The sequence below is a fragment of the Cariama cristata genome, unplaced genomic scaffold (genome assembly GCF_000690535.1).
Source record: "Cariama cristata isolate BGI_N322 unplaced genomic scaffold, ASM69053v1 scaffold16000, whole genome shotgun sequence".
Taxonomy (NCBI): Eukaryota; Metazoa; Chordata; class Aves; order Cariamiformes; family Cariamidae; genus Cariama; species Cariama cristata.
In genome coordinates, this window is record NW_009596571.1 from 180 (window position 1) to 16,760 (window position 16,581).

General features: G+C 39.9%; 1 protein-coding gene across 1 annotated transcript in view; it reads left to right on the top strand.

Moving 5' to 3' along the window:
- Positions 1 to 2,616: 2,616 nt before the first annotated feature.
- PHEX (phosphate regulating endopeptidase homolog, X-linked) overlaps positions 2,617 to 16,581 on the top strand; it is a gene marked incomplete at its 5' end in the record, with an annotated part of 64,787 nt that continues 50,822 nt past the window's right edge. The window contains 4 exons of the mRNA XM_009706725.1: positions 2,617 to 2,700; positions 3,008 to 3,153; positions 9,656 to 9,749; positions 14,137 to 14,265. Of these exons, the coding sequence (XP_009705027.1) occupies positions 2,617 to 2,700; positions 3,008 to 3,153; positions 9,656 to 9,749; positions 14,137 to 14,265 (453 nt within the window). The remainder of the gene's footprint in view (positions 2,701 to 3,007; positions 3,154 to 9,655; positions 9,750 to 14,136; positions 14,266 to 16,581) is intronic.

The window sequence follows — 16,581 nt, forward strand, 5'->3', positions numbered from 1 at the left end:
CTGGAGAAGAGGAGGCTGAGGGGAGACCTGATCGCTCTCTACAACAAACTGAAAGGAGGGGCTAGCCAAGTGGGGGTCGGTCTCTTCTCCCAGGTAACAAGTGACAGGAGAAGAGGAAATGGCCTCAAGTTGTGCCAGGGGAGATTTAGATTGGATATTAGGAAAAATTTATTCACTGAAAGGGTTGTCAGGTGCTAGAACAGGCTGCTCAGGGAAGTGGTGGAGTCACCATGCCTGGGGGACATGTAGATGTGGCACTTAGGGACATGGTTTAGTGGTGGACTTGGCAGTGCTGGGTTAATGGTTGGACTTGATGATTTTAAAGGTCTTTTCCATGAGTTTTAATTTAAGGGGCCAACTGAATTTGGTAAATCTAAGCAGATTTACATCTGGTACTCAGTTCTGACCGATTTACTTCGTGACGTTTTTGCCCACTTGTGGAGTTTAACTTTTGCGTTAGGACTGTGGCAGGCTGAAGGAGCGTTTCTGCTTCTCCATATCCCTGTTTTAGTATGGCTGCTGCAGGAATCCTGCTGCTGGGAGCTGCAAGTCCACTATGACTTCCACTTGTCTAAAGGTGGAGAGAAGAGTTAAACTCAATGTTGAGAAACCAGCAAAAGTTAGGGCTACAAACTTGACACTGATTAGCAGAACTGCTAGCTGAGCTGAGTATTTCTTCATATCACTGAGGAAAGAAGCTATCCCCTGTGAAATGATGGGTCTCCTGTTAACAGAGAAGCCTGTTGCACAGGACAGGTAATGCAGCAGATGACTTTTCCCTGGCTTCTGCTGTTGCAGTGTACAGGAGGAAAGGCAGTGATGCTTCTTAATGGTGTGTGTGTGAAGAATTAAGGGCCATCCACAACAGTAGGAAATCAGTATTTCCATCTCTCTGCTGAAAGAGATGAAATTTTGTCGGACCTCGAAATAAAGCCCAATATTCAGCTTCAGTTACGTAGCATGGATGGACTAATGGGTAGATACTTCATTGTGACCCTGTAGACTTGAAAAACGGAAAATGTTTCTTCTGTTTATCTGTGATGTGATAAGAAGATGCATCACTACCTCTGGTAGCTCTAATGCTTTACTTAACGAATGTCTTACAGAACTTTAATCTACAAAGTATATAGGTGAAGTTGCCATATAAGTTGACATTGATCCTGTAACAACTCTTGGGATCGGTAATGCATACTGTTACACAACAAGCCATAGTTACTCGTGGTTACCTAATTTCCCTTTAGTGTGAGTAATGCTCCTAAAATATATCCAGATATTAGGCATGGGTCCAGGGACCTGAATTGTTGCTAATCCCTAACAAGCACAATGATTTATGTAAACTCTGATTTCAAAGGCGATAGTCCTGTTTGTTACTTAAGGTTTTGCTGTATCCAGTGTTCCTCTGCATTCATTTTAAGTGAGAGTATATAATGGAGAACTTGTGTACTCGGGAAGAAACAGCAAAAATAAAGGGAGGATGCCTTGGATATAGGAAAGAGTGGCATGCTGCGAGGGAGCTTGTTGTGTACAAGGAAGATTTCAATTAGGTTTGAATTACTGGAGGAAGAGGGAAAGTTTTGAGAGGAAGTGAGGGTTCAAGAAGAGGTTAAAGATCTGTCAGATAAATGAAATTTGCAGAAAGGGAGAAGAAAGTAGGTGGGTTTTTTTTCTGTGTGGCTTGAGCAATAGTAAAACCACAGACACTTACTGGAGAATTTTGGTTGGAGAGCTGCCAGCTGTCCGGTTAGTCTGGCGTCAATCTCTGTCCTCTTTAAACTGCACAGCGTACAGTCTGTTGTATAGGACTTGCCTTAGAGCAAGACTGGAATTGCCATTGGGAGTTCTTGTTTCTCTTGAACACTGAGAAAATTTTGAGCTATATCTTGTACTTGGTTTGTTTTTTTATTGTGAACCATACTGCCATCTTGAAATCTGAATGTCCCTTGTCAGTTATAAAAGAACTTGCTTTATATTTAGGATTTCTTTTGCTATGTCCTTGGATTTTGACACTACAGAGGATCCTGAGGTGTGCCTCTCTGGTCACCTGGATGAGAGGCTTGATTGGAGAATGCTTTAATTCATGTCCGGCCTATATACCCAGGTTTCCTGCTAAGGAAATCAGGCTGGTGGGGTAAAATGAGGAGAAACTTGTGTGTATCTGGCTCTTCCTTCAGATGGAGTCAGGCCATAGCAAGAACATGTTCAAATCCAAGAGATAGGTATGCTGGAAGCACATCTTATCTCAATTTTTTTTTTTAAACCATTTAGTTTGGAGCTGGCTTCTACCTGACATGATGGGATGAATAAGTATTAATGGTCTAGGTGTGCTTTTATCTCTTAACAATCAACACGTGTTTCCTTAGTATGAGAGCTAAAATTGGTCCAATACATTCAAAGAAGACATGCAGCTCATTAAATTCCTGGGTAATGAGTTAAACTGACAATGAACTGTGTTCCATTTCTCCTAGTCAAATGCCATCTTCAGAAAGGGAAGTTAATGCCATGAATGCTTGGAAAACAGGTGGTGAGATATTTCTGCACTGGGATTATGATGGACAGTAATGATGTAAGATCAGTTCCCTGCAAGATAATGCTTGTTTTGATATTTTTTTTCCCCAGATCATGATTCCATACGAAAATCGAACAAGTGAGGTGATGTACAATAAAATGAACATATCGGAGCTTAGTGCCATGATTCCACAGGTTGGTTGGGGATAATTGCAAAATTATTCTTTTAACATCTGATTTATATAATTAAAATCACCTTTAGTGCGCAGAGCAGCATGTTAAAGCAATGTCATTAGGAATGTGTACTCAATTGCAATATATGTTCTTTTAAATACAGTAATGACTTTACTGAGGTTTGAAAACATGTGTGATGACAAGTGTAATAGTTTCTAAATTTTTAATAAGTAAAGCTTTGAAACCATTAATCTCAAAGGTGTAACTTAGTTAATAAATCATCTCTCTTCATAGTCTCCTTTAACCAGCCTTCTCTTTGTCATTGCAGTTTGACTGGCTGGGATACATCAGGAAGGTGATTGACACCAGACTCTATCCTGAGCTCAAAGATATAGGTCCTTCAGAAAATGTGATTGTCCGTGTTCCCCAGTACTTCAAAGATCTATTCAGGATACTAGAAAATGAAAGGAAAAAGTAAGGAGCCTGTGATGGTTTCACCGACATTTATGAGGGGATATGAAATGCTGGGCTTCTGCTGTGTTTTTTCAGGTGTTTCAGATATTCTCGGAATCAAGTCTCTAGGCAAAAGGTCTGTTTAGTTTTGCCTGAGTAAGGATACAGATATCTTGTGTGTAGCAGGAGAATTTGCAGTTTCACCACCTCTCTTGTTTTACAGAAAATACAGGTTGCAGTAAAGCTGCTCTTTCCAGATGCACTCAGCATCTCTTACTTGTATAGGGTCTTGTATCTTGTGAAATCATTTACACCTGTAGAACATAGTTGTAAAATGCAGGTAGCACAGATTAAACATAGTAGATGTGCATTGCACTGGGAAGCAAGACAGATTTGGGCAGTGTGATGAAAAAGTGTGTGTGAAGATGCATCCCATTTCAAAACATCATTATTGATGACATTAAGTGATTTCTGTGATAATTTGGTCTCTGCTGAGGCATTTTGCTGAACTTCTAAAAAATATTGTTAGGCTATTGTCTCAAAAAATCATTCTTTGCTGATTGTACAGTATGACCACAACTAAATTTACATTGCAGAAAAACCCCACTAATTCAGAAACATTATTCTTATATTGTTGCTCTGTATCTCCAGTGACAGAATGCTTACATTAGTTCATAGTACCTGTAAAAATAGCACACAGATCAAACAATAGGAAAAATAAAAAGGATTGATCTGCCTACAGATCATCAAACATCCTGTCTTTATAAAATTCAGACAAATATCATTACTGTGCCACCAATCTTAATCTACGGAAGAAAGTCTTTTAAATGGTTTGGGCTATCCATGCATGCTTTGTATCTCAAAGATAGTTCCATCAGTGGGGATAAAGCCGTGATTCTAAATCACATGTAGGAAGACAACACAGAATTAGTTACACCCTGTGTACAAATACACTTACATGCAAATATATTCTGTAAATACAGAGTAAATACCTGGAGACTTTTTCCATTAGGGCCTTATTCAGGGAAAGTCTGAGTATTCAAGAAGAGTTAAGCAGCCTGTGTGTGGTGGCAAAGGGAGGCTGGAGTAATGACCAGAAAGAATGGCAATGCCCATCTTCGGCAAAGCTCAAGTCCAGCTTCCTGACCCCCACAGGATTTCTAGTATTTTCATGCTGTGTATCTTATAGCTGATAATGGTTTAGGCATTTTCTGCTCAGTCTTACCCTAAGAAATTTGCATCATAAAATGTTAGAAATGGCAAATAGTGCTAAACTCAATTCAAGCAGGCTTCAAATTCTTGTACGTAAAATCCATCCAAACAGTCACTGCATGATAACAAAGATCATGTTTATCTATTAGATGATAATGTTCATTACTTAAAATGTCATAGTCTGCTCCAGAAGTAACCTTGTTATCTGGCCTGAGGAAATTAGGAAATCATCTTAATACAAACTCCCAACAATGAGGTCTTAACACTTCCCTGTAGGGTGAACTCTAAAAGCTTAACAAGGATATTTTCTTTTAGGTAATCTCATTTGTCATTCTCCTTATGATATCTTAAAGGTTAAATTAATGCAAACAACATGAATTTAGTTTGTTACAGTAAATACCTAGACCAATCAAATTCCTAGTAAAGCATTCCAAAATTTTAGATTTGCTTCAGTGATTAGAACGTGGTTTAACTTCTCGTCGTTTTAGGAGATGCAGCGTCACTAGGAGAAGCAGGTACTTTCACCACGTTCATGTTCTTTTCAGTTACAAACCTTCTATCCCTAAATTATACTTTTCCAATGTCTTGTGTGTCCCCTTCCCAGATGAGCACCCTGCTGGCATGGGTACTATTCAAAAATGGCACAAAAAGATGGTTCATGCCCCAGTGATCTGGCAAAGTACTCTGAAGTTTGTTTCAGGTGGAGGGAAGAATGGAGTGAAAATTAGGTCTGGCTACAGAAGCAGTCCTGGGTGATGGAGGTGACAAGTTGTATGGACTCACAATCGTCGTATTAAAAATTGCTCCCTCGGAGCACCTGATGAACATTCACATGGCAATGTTACTAGAAAGTAGCACATTGGCAGGGTGTAGAGTGAATTTAGTAGAATAAGGCTGTTATTTACTTGACAACCCTACTGCATATAATCAAGTTACTGTGTGGAGCTTGAAATATGTGCAGTGGTGTGGTTCAGAGGTCTGTCTGAAATTCCCAAGCCAGGGCACTGCTGTGAGTCCAGCCCAGGAGCGTGGTTCGCTAGCAAGCTGCCCAAGAAGCTGAGTGAACCAGCCTGCGGGAGTTTCCGTCAGCCCTGGGCTAGCTAGCCTAAGTCATTTCAGGTGTTCGGTGCTGAAGTCAGTCACACCACCTTTGCAAGAAGTCTTCAGGGATTCCTTCAGTTTTTTAGTGTACCAAGTAATTTTTAATGGAGTTCATATCTATGACAGGAAGAGATGTATGTTGAAAACATAAATGTAGCTGTGGTATAAGTGAGAGAATGGCAGAGCTCCAATGCAGCTGTGGCTTGTGTCGGGGGAGACAAGACTCTGCTGGCACCAGTTAGCTGCCCCTTATATCCCCTCCTGTTACCTGTGTGCTGGTTCTTTGTGTGAGCCGTAAATGGGATACAGTAAATTGTGTCCTTGTTGGAGAAGTTTGAAGCTGTTGAAGGAAGCAGCTTTATCGTTCTCATCGATGTCAGAATGAACAACTGGTTTCCTTTGCCTTATCTTACCCCATCTGTGCAATAATGGAGAAGTACTCTAGTTCCTGCAGCATAACAGGGATTTTCTTTAGAGAGGGACGGGGGCACTTGATCTCCTTTCTGGTCTTAGCTTTTCTCTGAAAAATTAGAGAAGTTACAATAATTTGACTTGAACTAGTGCCTCTAGCAATAGAGGCAGAAGTTTTTCAATACTTATAATTTGATTCATGACTCAATTATGAGTACAGTTTTCAAACAGATCCCAGCATTTGTGAACGGGATCTTTTTCTTAAAATGTCAATTAATTTGTCCATCTATCTCATATTAAATCTATCCTCTTTAATTGCTACCATGTCTGTTGATTAGAATATTACAAGCTCACAGAATTTTACATGAGCAGCCTGCTTTATTCCCAGACGGTAGAGAGTTCCTTAGTAGATATTCATAAGCACTGGTATAATTTTAACTGTCCCAGCAAACAAGCTCTATACCACTTCCTTTGGGAGTGTGTATCGCAATAATGGTCGTATTGGTTAAGAGCAAGCCTGCAGTTCTCTCTAACGGTAATTTTGAAGTTAAAATAGGGGACTATGTACTGTACTCTTCTGAAAGGTTACAACAACAAATGCTATGGTCTCATTGAAAGAGCAGAGAGGATCTGTATCTTTTATTAGTGTGTTGGATTTTGCTCCATGTGAAGAGGTTAACTTCTCTGAGCCTCAGTGAACTTATTTGTGAAATTGGGATGAAAATCACCCCCAGGTATGCACTGGAGGCATTTCATAACCAAAACATGTCAGTTTTTAAACCAAATGAAGATGACCAATTGATTTTAAGTTTGTATACTTACCCAAAAAGGTAAAATGATCATCCCAAAAATAAGCAATCAGATAAAATAAGATTTTGTTTTGTTTTGAAGAACAATATAAAGAACACCACTCCTCAAACACCACCACCAAAACCCCTTGGCCTTTTCCCCCATTGCCGCCCCAGCAAATAAACATACCTCTGGGCTTTGAAGTGAAACCTTCCTGGTTTATGCATGCTATGCATCAGTGGTTTCTACCGTGATTGCAATCAGGATTTATTAACAGACAGCTTGGTTTTAGGATGTGTGAGCCTTCTTTTCCTTCCCAAATTAAAACAAACCTCAGTTAATTGTGGGATATTTCCTGAAACTCACAGCTGCTTCATGACTTATGCCTGGTACAAGTGTGTTTGAATTCCTGTTGGTACTAATGTCTTTGTAGAAGCCACCTTTTGGAGATGACTCCTTTACAAATTTCAGTCTTTCGTTCACTACCAATTTGACAGAGGTTCCCCAACTTAAATGTAACGACAAACACTGGTGGATGAGAACGAGAAGCACACAGAAAGGAGAATTGATTTTTTGGTAGCAATTAAGTACCAAATTGTAGCACATAATTGGTTTATGATAACAGTCTATTTAGCTGAGGTTTTTTACCGGAGACTTTTGATTGAAATTAAATCTTTAAACTTTTTAATCTGTAGGACTTGCATAAATACTGCTTTAGATCCACGGGGTAGTTGCGGTGGGAGCGGGTTGCTATGAAATACCCGAGGCAGATAGTTGTGAGGCTTGTGGAGGAGTTAGTCATTTACAAAACCAGTGAGAGCTGAGCACTTTTAGGGTGCTTCAGTTGCCATTGAGTGAGGAAATTCCACATTGTCAGAAATGTGTTAAAGGGAAAACCTATACTTTCTGGTATTTCATAGGCTGGAATGAATTTTTAATGACCCAAAGCATTATCTCAAAATGGTTTGATCATCTAAGCAGAGCTAACTCTTTTGGCTTTTGTAACATCAATGGTGTTATAAATGTGCATTATTCATGCTGAAAAGCTTTTTCAGATGTGTTTTATGATTATTGTGGGGATTTATGTGTACTGTATGATGTATATCTATAGTAAAAGAGGGAATATGCCCCGTGTGAGAGATGAGGTGTATACAAGGCAGGACTTACAAATGACAGCACTTCTCTGTTCCCCTGTAGACGTTGCCACTGGCCGCAAAGACTACTGAGTATCAGGCCTTTGGGGTGACAATTGGCTTGAGATTTCACCCTCAAGTTTTCCTGCGTGAAATTAGTTGACCGTATTTCTGACCTATAAGCATACGCAGACTTAACTGATGATTAAACCAGGCTTTGCACAGGCTGTCACAGGTGCACAACTGCTGTGCAGGTTCCTGTGAGAGTGCACACCCACGTTAGCTTCCATTCAGCTGGAGCAGCCTGCAGGGACGGCCAAACCCAGCCTTCCCTGGCCGCTGGCCACCGTGCCTGGCCGGTCTGGTCCCCAGCGTGTGTCTCGGCCAGCCTGCAGAGAGCTCACAGCTGCCCGTCTGCTCTTGGTCCAGCGTCCCGCCTGGATGTGTGCACGCTGCTGGGGTTACTGGGTTATCGTGTGCTCGGTCGCTGATAGCGGGTATGTAGCTAGAGCTTGCCTTAAACCTTTCCGTTCTCACCTCTTTATCACCTCCCCAGCTGAGTGACCAACAGTGCAAGCTTCCAGCAACATCGTATCTTGAGCCGGAGGCTTTGTATGAGTGGACTGGAGCTTGGTTAGAGGCAAAACTCAAGTCACGGCTCAGGCAAATGCTTCTGTGAAGACAAGATGCCCACAAAGTGTGTTTATAACTGGTTATGATTGAGAGGAGGGGACAGCATGGGATGTGTCTGTGAATGAAGCTAGTGGAGTGACACGGTACTGACAGCTACGCTGCTCTATGCCTGTGGTGATGGGAGACTGCAGAAAAGGGAGTTTTAGAGAAGGGGGAGTTGCTCAGATGGTCCATAACAGCATCTTTAGTTGCAAAGGAGCAATTTTCCTCCCTATGGAGAAGTCTGCCCAAAATGTTATGTATATCCCAGTGTAGTGCAAACAACATTTGGATATCCATAACTTTAGAGCAATGACTGTCCTTGAAAAATGTCATATATAAGACAAGGTAAGAATAATATGTGTAGACCATTATTGGACTTGTTTTGAGGCTGAAGTTGAATTGCCTGTTTCACAATGCACCTTTACCTCACAGCCACTGCTGAGCCTGGAGAGAGCTCAGTCTAGACTAGCTAAATCCTTCAGTCAAGTGCTTAAAGTTTTAGAAAAGGAGCATGGATATCGGGTCTCCTGGCAATTTTAAACAAGTTCTTCCTGGATCTCTAAGCCTCAATTCTTAAAAGATTCTTGTTACTGAGACTTGCCTTTTTTGGTGTTTCAATTATCCACCTGACAAAATAAGATTGGTAATACTTTAATAACTCTGTGGGTAGTAAGAACTTTTAAAAGCATAGTGATAACTTCTAATGAAATATACAAATATGAGATAATGATAGCATATATGGGATTGACTGTTATCTATTCAGTTTCATAGTTATGATTTATGTGCCCTACTAATGAGGAGCGAGAACATTTGCTTTGATTTACAAAAGAAAAATCAGTTATTTTCTAATCTCTGGATAGAACTTTTAGTCAACTACTATAATGGCGCAGTTCTGGCCACTTCTATGGAAAATGAAAACTGCCTTTTGAAAAAAGCATTACCTAAAAATGGCATAGTAGGAGGTGGACTCATTATAAATATCCCCTGGAAAATGGTTGTCACGGTGCAATCACATATTAACTGGCTGTGATCATACAGATTCTTCTGTGTAATAGGGATTTATCAACTTGGCCATCACTCATTAATTTTCAAGATGAAATTTCCACCATTCATTTGAAATGTTTGTAGAGATATTTCTGTAAGTGCTTTGTGGTACATCATATGCGTTTAGATGTCTGATAAAAGTATGTCTGATTTAACAGGACTCTTGCCAACTATCTGGTGTGGAGGATGGTTTATTCAAGGTTATTTAACCTCAGTAGACGCTTTCAGTATCGGTGGCTGGAATTTTCTCGGGTAAGTTAGCATTTTTATAGCATTTATAATGGTACTAGTGTTGACGTTATTGGTTTCCCTTATAGTTGCTTATACCTTTGCAAAACATGAAATGTTTTCCATGCTGGATAAATTTCTTGAATAAACTTTTTATGTTGAAGACTCCCTCTAATAAAATTAAGTTTTATATATATTCTTGTATATAACACTAAGGAAAAATGTCTTTTAGATTATGTTAAAGAGTGTTTGAGACCTCCCCTTTAAAAACCTTAGTTTTCTTATGCAGAAATTTGAAAGCTGGAAAGTCTGAGTTATGTGCCAGAGCTGCGACCTGTGCAGGCCAAACCTGTTTGGCCAAGATCTAAGCTTTTTGAAAAAGAGCTACTGTTTACGCATGCATGAATATAGCTCTGGTAAAATAGAAGTATAAGATTTCAGCTTTTCTAAGCTTGCTAAAACCTGTCTCATGCTTTAGTGCTGGCTTTGCATGAGCTCTAGCACATCTGTACACCAGCTATTTCCACAGAGAAGCCAATCAGTTGCCTTCCAGCTTGGGATTGCAGAAGCCCCAGAAGATGTTAGTTACTGCCCCAAGCTATGAGAGCAGAAATAATTATCTATCAAGTAATATGGGCATTTATGTAAAACACATATGTTTAAGTGAACCCTGAATAGAAAGCCACCCTGATAATCATGTGGGCAGCATGAGGGCTCTTCAGGTAAACCAAGGATGAAACTGAAAAGTGCTTTGTCTCATTGTTTCCAAGCCACTTCAGATGGTGAACTTTTTGTTTGTCATTGTGAAAATTAGCTGCTTGGTGACATCATGACAACAGGATGCTGGCATGATGCTGCCAGTGGTGTGGTACCAGAGGTGTGGGTGCTCTGTCCTCCTTGGTGAGGCGTGCAGGTGGCTAATTGAAGCACCCATAATGTCTTTCCTCAAGTAGTACTGGAATATTTCTGGGTTGATCACATACCTAAAAATAAATTCCAATAGCTTGATGGAAACTACACAGGAAAGGCAGTCTCTTATCATTCTGAAAGAGTATTCAAATCAGTCTTGTTAAAGATGCCATTTTCTTCATGCAAAAATGTGAGAAACTGGCTGTCAGATCCACAGCAACAAGTTTGTAAGTGTGTCCCCTCCTGGGACATTCCTTGCTAGCCAGGTGAAATAGATTGATGCTGGCCATCAGCCAGACTGCAGCATAATACTGAGTTAGAGTTATATTAGAGCCAGAAAAATTCCTGGAAGGAAACTTTAAGCTTTGGATGCTGTGTGTTTTGATATGGTAACTAGCTGCTGTCACTTCTCTGGGTGCTTTCTCCAGAAACTTAGGGAGAAATCTAATTCAGGTTGATTCAATGCTTATTAACAATGTCATCAAGGGTTTTCTGTAAGTGACTGTGGAAACTTAAGAACAGCACAGTAAAGGTGGTGAGTCAGCAGCTCATTGCCATTATCTGCAGCTGGGACCTGGAGATGGAGAGTTAGTTAAGTGCAGTGAACAGCAACAGCTAATAGTTAATAGCTAAAGCTAAGCTATGTAGACAGCTCAGGGGAACAGACTTCACAGATCAGCAGAAAGAACATGAGAATGGAGTCCAAGGCAAAGGCTTTGTTGAATAGATTTCTCCAGTGAAAGACCAGAAGACTAAAGGGGCATAGGTCCTTTGGGATCAAAAAGAAAAGACTCACCAACCTCTTGCCAGGTAAGTGAAGAGAACATTGAATGACTACTAAAAAGACATGACCATGAGAAGAATCAGTGACCCTTAAAGGAAAGGATATCTTTCATTCATTCATTAGTTCAGTCAGCCTCACCCGTCATAAGCATAGTATTTTTTTCACCAGGTTCTCATTTCCTGTTGGTGGCTTTCACATCTTACATATAGAAATCTTGGCATCAAGATGCTTAAACTCTTTGCAAAGAGAGGGGGAAAAAGACATGATGAAACTTCAAAAAACTTCAGGTTGAGACATAGGACAAAACCTGTTGGCTCTAGAGGAAGTGCTTTGATTGCCACACTGGCAACTATCAGCAGCTCCTCTGCAGTGGCCCTTTGAGTCCTAGCAAATGTGCAGTGGCACCTGGGGAAGAGGTCAGTTAATTGTGTTGTGGAGCTCTGAATTGACTGGGAGGGCCTGAAACCTGCTATTTATAGTCACTGTTACTACCTGGAGTACTGTGTGTGAGTGGTACGTTAATATTAGGAGGACTATTTTGAGGGAGTTCTAGTTGGCTGTTGTAACGTAAATATCAATAAACCAGCTGTGGGATATGATCTGTTTCTCAGCTCTGTTTTTATTGATCTCACAACCTGTGCTGCCTTTCTGTCCTCCTTACAGTCAAGCCTCCCCCAAAATAATGATAATTATTACGTTGTAATGATAATATGTCACAGTCTAAAAGCCAGCTCTGTCTCCTGACTTTTTCTGTGGCTGATGCATAGTCAGAGCTTTCAGAAGGAATTTCAAGCTCTGATGACTAATGCCATGACTCCCCTTCTTCCCCTGCATCAGGAAAAAGCTCCGATTTGGTTTTGCTTGGACCCTGGAGAGAAATTTTCTTTTTAATTCTTTTGAGTGCTGTGTTTATATATGAGGGTTGAAGAATTTGGAAAAGGAGTTTATTTTCAAATTTGGCTCTGTTTTGGAAGCTATTACCTTATTATGTATTAGTTTGGCTAATGCGGTTTTCTTACAGAAGCAGTGTTCTCTCTGTCATTGAAAATCGATTACTGCACGTACAGTATTAATAAAAAGCATTTGAAAATGCAATTCACTGGTGTATTTAAGTATGAGTCATTGATTAAGCTTAATTACAGACAATATGATGGAGAAAATCAATCTTTGAACTACCAGAATATCTGACCTTCAATAGCTGAGGGTTAAGCTACTCTGGAATTTTCCAATGAAACCTTTTCTTGTTAGAAAACAAAAAATCCAAACCCTTCAGTTTTGCTAGAAATTTAATCTTGGGCTCAAAGGAGAAGACTGGGAAAAAGAGGCTCAGAAACTGCTAGATCAGTGCTTAAGAGGCTTGTGTAATCTGTGAGAGGCCAAAATCCCTATTCTGCCTGACCTGGTCTGGTGCTGACTGTACTCTGCTTTTACACACCTGACAGGTGGTAACTACTGGACTGGGATTTTGCTTATATGCTGTGGAAAAGCTTAAGAAGTTCCTTAAGTGGAAAGGGAATACTTTGAACCTTGAAAACAACTAAAGTTTCTTAAATCAGCACTGCTATTGCTTAAATGGACCCATCTCGTATTTTGTTGTGTGTACTTTTTTTAAATTAACTTCTGCCTTGATGAGGAAATGTAATGTTAACTGAGTAAGCGTCCACGGTAACAACAGAAAACAACGAAAGTTTCTTAAATCAGCATTGCTATTGCTTAAATGGACCCATCTCCTATTTTGTTGTGTGTACTTTATTTTAAATTAACTTCTGCCTTGATGAGGAAATGTAATGTTAACTGAGTAAGCGTCCACGGTAACAACATTCTTCCTGTGAGAAACAGAAACCAAGGCAGCAATGTGCTTGAGCTCTATTTTGCCTTGTTCATTGGTGTGTTGACCTTTCTTGACTATGTCTGTTTTGAAGCTCATGTATGGTGGTGCAGGGACCTCATCAGAGCTTGGAAGTGTGTATTTAACCACTATTCCTTTAGTAAAATATGCAAGCTGTTCTATCAATACCTTTCTACCATAACATGGAGTGAGCTTTTTGGGGAACAAACATGTAGTCAGTGTTCTTGATTCAAGCCTGTTTCATCCTGAAAATACTCTGTTTGAGGAAAGGAACTGGAAGCAACTATTTATTTTATACAGGCTGTGATAAAAGTAGCTAGGCAGGTAAATGGCAAAAAGGTGCGGACACGTACTGACCCATGTTGGACATCATTAGCTAGCACTGATAAGTTCATGGCACTGCAGGGGCTCGCTAGCAGGTGTTTCATAAGGATTGACCTCATTTTCATGGGGGTGATCTCCCTAGGCTACTCACCTAGTCAGTGGAGAGAGAGAAACTTTTTCAGCAGATATCTCAGAGCAGGGATTTTCTAGAGGAAGGTGTATATCCACTTAGCACAGAAAGACTCCTAAGATTAGCGCAAAGTTGGCACTTGGGGAATGTCTTCCCATAACTAACACTCTAAGCCTAGCCTCTCTAAGTCATTACCATTGTACTGTTTCTACGTTTAAAATCTTACAGTTATTTTGTGGAGTTCAAAAGATTTGTCATAGCACTTGATGAAAATAGAAATAACTGTAAAACATCGTTATTGTTTCCTTTTGGTAGCTGTTTGACAAATATGCTTTAGACTACACTGTATGTGGATGCACACTTGTTCTTCATAAGTAGTGTGATGTTTTGACCTACTACATGCACCTGCCAACAGGTGATCCATGGAACCACATCTTTGCTACCTCAGTGGGATAAATGTGTGGACCTCGTTGAAAGCACACTTCCTTACGTTGTGGGTAAGATGTTTGTGAATGCCCATTTTCAAGAAGACAAGAAAGAGATGGTGAGTCCTTCGAGATCTCTGTCTGGAAAGTCTTAGTTAATGGCTTCCTCCTCACAAATTGACTCTCATGTTAGACCAAAGTATAAAAAGCGACAAGATTCTTAAAAATGCTTTAATTGAATTAAAAACAAACACCACACACAGACACACAAAAAGAAATCTGAAAAACCCGAAAGGAGAAAATGGAACAAATTTGAAGAAGTGTCACCTTTCTGTCCATCTGGGCACTGCCCATTCTTTTTATCTGCAGCCTTTCAGACAAATATGTAGCCAGATCAAAAGCAGGCTGAACACTGTTAATTTGTGTAAATGGCAACAGCCAGGCTGTGCAGGAACAGAGAGAGGCGTATTGATGAGAAATGGTTTAGTATAGCTAGTGTAACTCATTATAGCAAAGTTTTTACTGACTGGTTAAAAGACTGGTCAAAATTTCTCTGCTTCAGGACAACCCTTTTAAAGCTGTGCTGCACCTGTAGTCTAAACAAGAAAAGTGTAGCTGATGTCTGGCCCAAATTAAGGGAAGCTTAGAGCCACATAGTGAGAGTTTATACTTGTGATTCAAATCTTTTTTGCTTAATGGTGAAAAAGTATTCTTCCACACTACTGAGACCAGAAAAGAGCTTTTAGCTGGATATTCATCCTCATTCCAAAACTTTGAACATAGCTACATTATCACTTCTGTTAATAACGTATTGAAATGATTAATAACACTTCACAATAATTTATGACTTCAGTTCATATTTTTCTCATAAGGTTTTCCAACATCTGTTTCTCCAGCCATTGATTTTTCCAATCCATTTAAAATTAACCAATTTAGTCATTGAACTTAGCGCTTGATGCAGGAGAGGGACGATTGCTTAGGAAGTGTGTGAAAGAGCATCCTGCGGTGGGAGCGATAGCTCTGTGATAGTCCTGCACTGCCCTGGCTCAGTAGCCTGAGTTTGTTTGACTTTATCTAGTTCAAGTGTTTTCTCAGGGAAGGACTCCACTTCAGAGAGACCAACACTCTGCTTGGGCTTGTCCAAATCTTTATGATGTGTGTTTCCCTCTCAGGTTCTGCATTTCTTTTGCTACCTGTCTTCAGCTGGAGTTTCCTCTCTGAGATCCAGCTTTTCAGTTCCTTGCTGCTTGTTTGAGTGTGTAATGTGCTATTTGGCTGTTTAGTGGTGAAAATATTTCAGGGGTACACAGTATGACCTCTGTGCAGGATAAGTGGGAAGAGAAGGACTGTAAGAAATGTAGGCTTTATGGAGGTGATGGATGTTTTTTCATGTTTGTGTATGTGAGGGAAAATTGTGAGAAGCTGATAGAGTAGAGAATGGTTTTCTGTTGAAATGTGACCGAATTAAAATATTTATTAGCATGTACGTTCCTTTCAGATGAAAACTTTGAAAAATTATCAAGTCTCAATTCACAGTACCATCCATACTAAGAAATGCATATAAAATTTAGAGTAGATCACAAGATTTGGACATATAGCGAGCTGCCCATGGAGATTAAATCAGATGTAGGTGAAATTTGTTGCAATCCATTTAGAAGTGTGCTGCTTAAGTTAATAATTTGTGGTGTTATCATTTTCATTTCACTGGTTTTCAGTTCTATTTCTCAAGCAGTAAAAAAAAGCACTTGAGAAAAGCACTTTTATTTGTACAGATTTTTTTTTTCCCGGCTCGTGGCATATATCTATGATAAGCAAATCCTGAGTTATGGACAATATGGATTCTTTTTCCCCCATGTTTTGTGACTGATGTTTCCTACCTTAGACACATCTCTCCTTTTATCAAGAAAGACATTATTTGTGTCTAAGTATAGCACTGTTCCTAACCCAGAGAGCCTGCAGTGTTTCTTACAGCTATGCCTGAGCAGTTTCAGTAATAACTTTGATAGCAGGAATAGGTTTCTCCCCCTGCCCCCTGCAGCTACAGCTGGTGCATAAAGCCTAAGTATACACCAGGGCCCAGCTGCAGAGCTTGAGTTTGAACTTGTAACCTCCAAATACAGGGAGTTCACCTCATTAGTGTGCTAAGTTAATTGAGTCAATGCTCTGTCATCAATATCTTCAAGTTACCCTATTCCCTGGAATGCAGTTTACTGTGAATGTTGACTGTTTAGTCATATTTGATGCTAGACCTGTTCCAGTTGTCCCATATTGTCTCTAAAAATAAGAAAATGTTTTTTGAAAAGGGTAAGAAAAAATGAATAATCAAAGGAGTTTTGCCATGTTTTGTCTCGTTCCACCACAAATAAAGAACAGTTCCAGATTAAAATATACATCTGATGCATAAATGGCAATTTAGCTAAAGGTAATGTTACTTT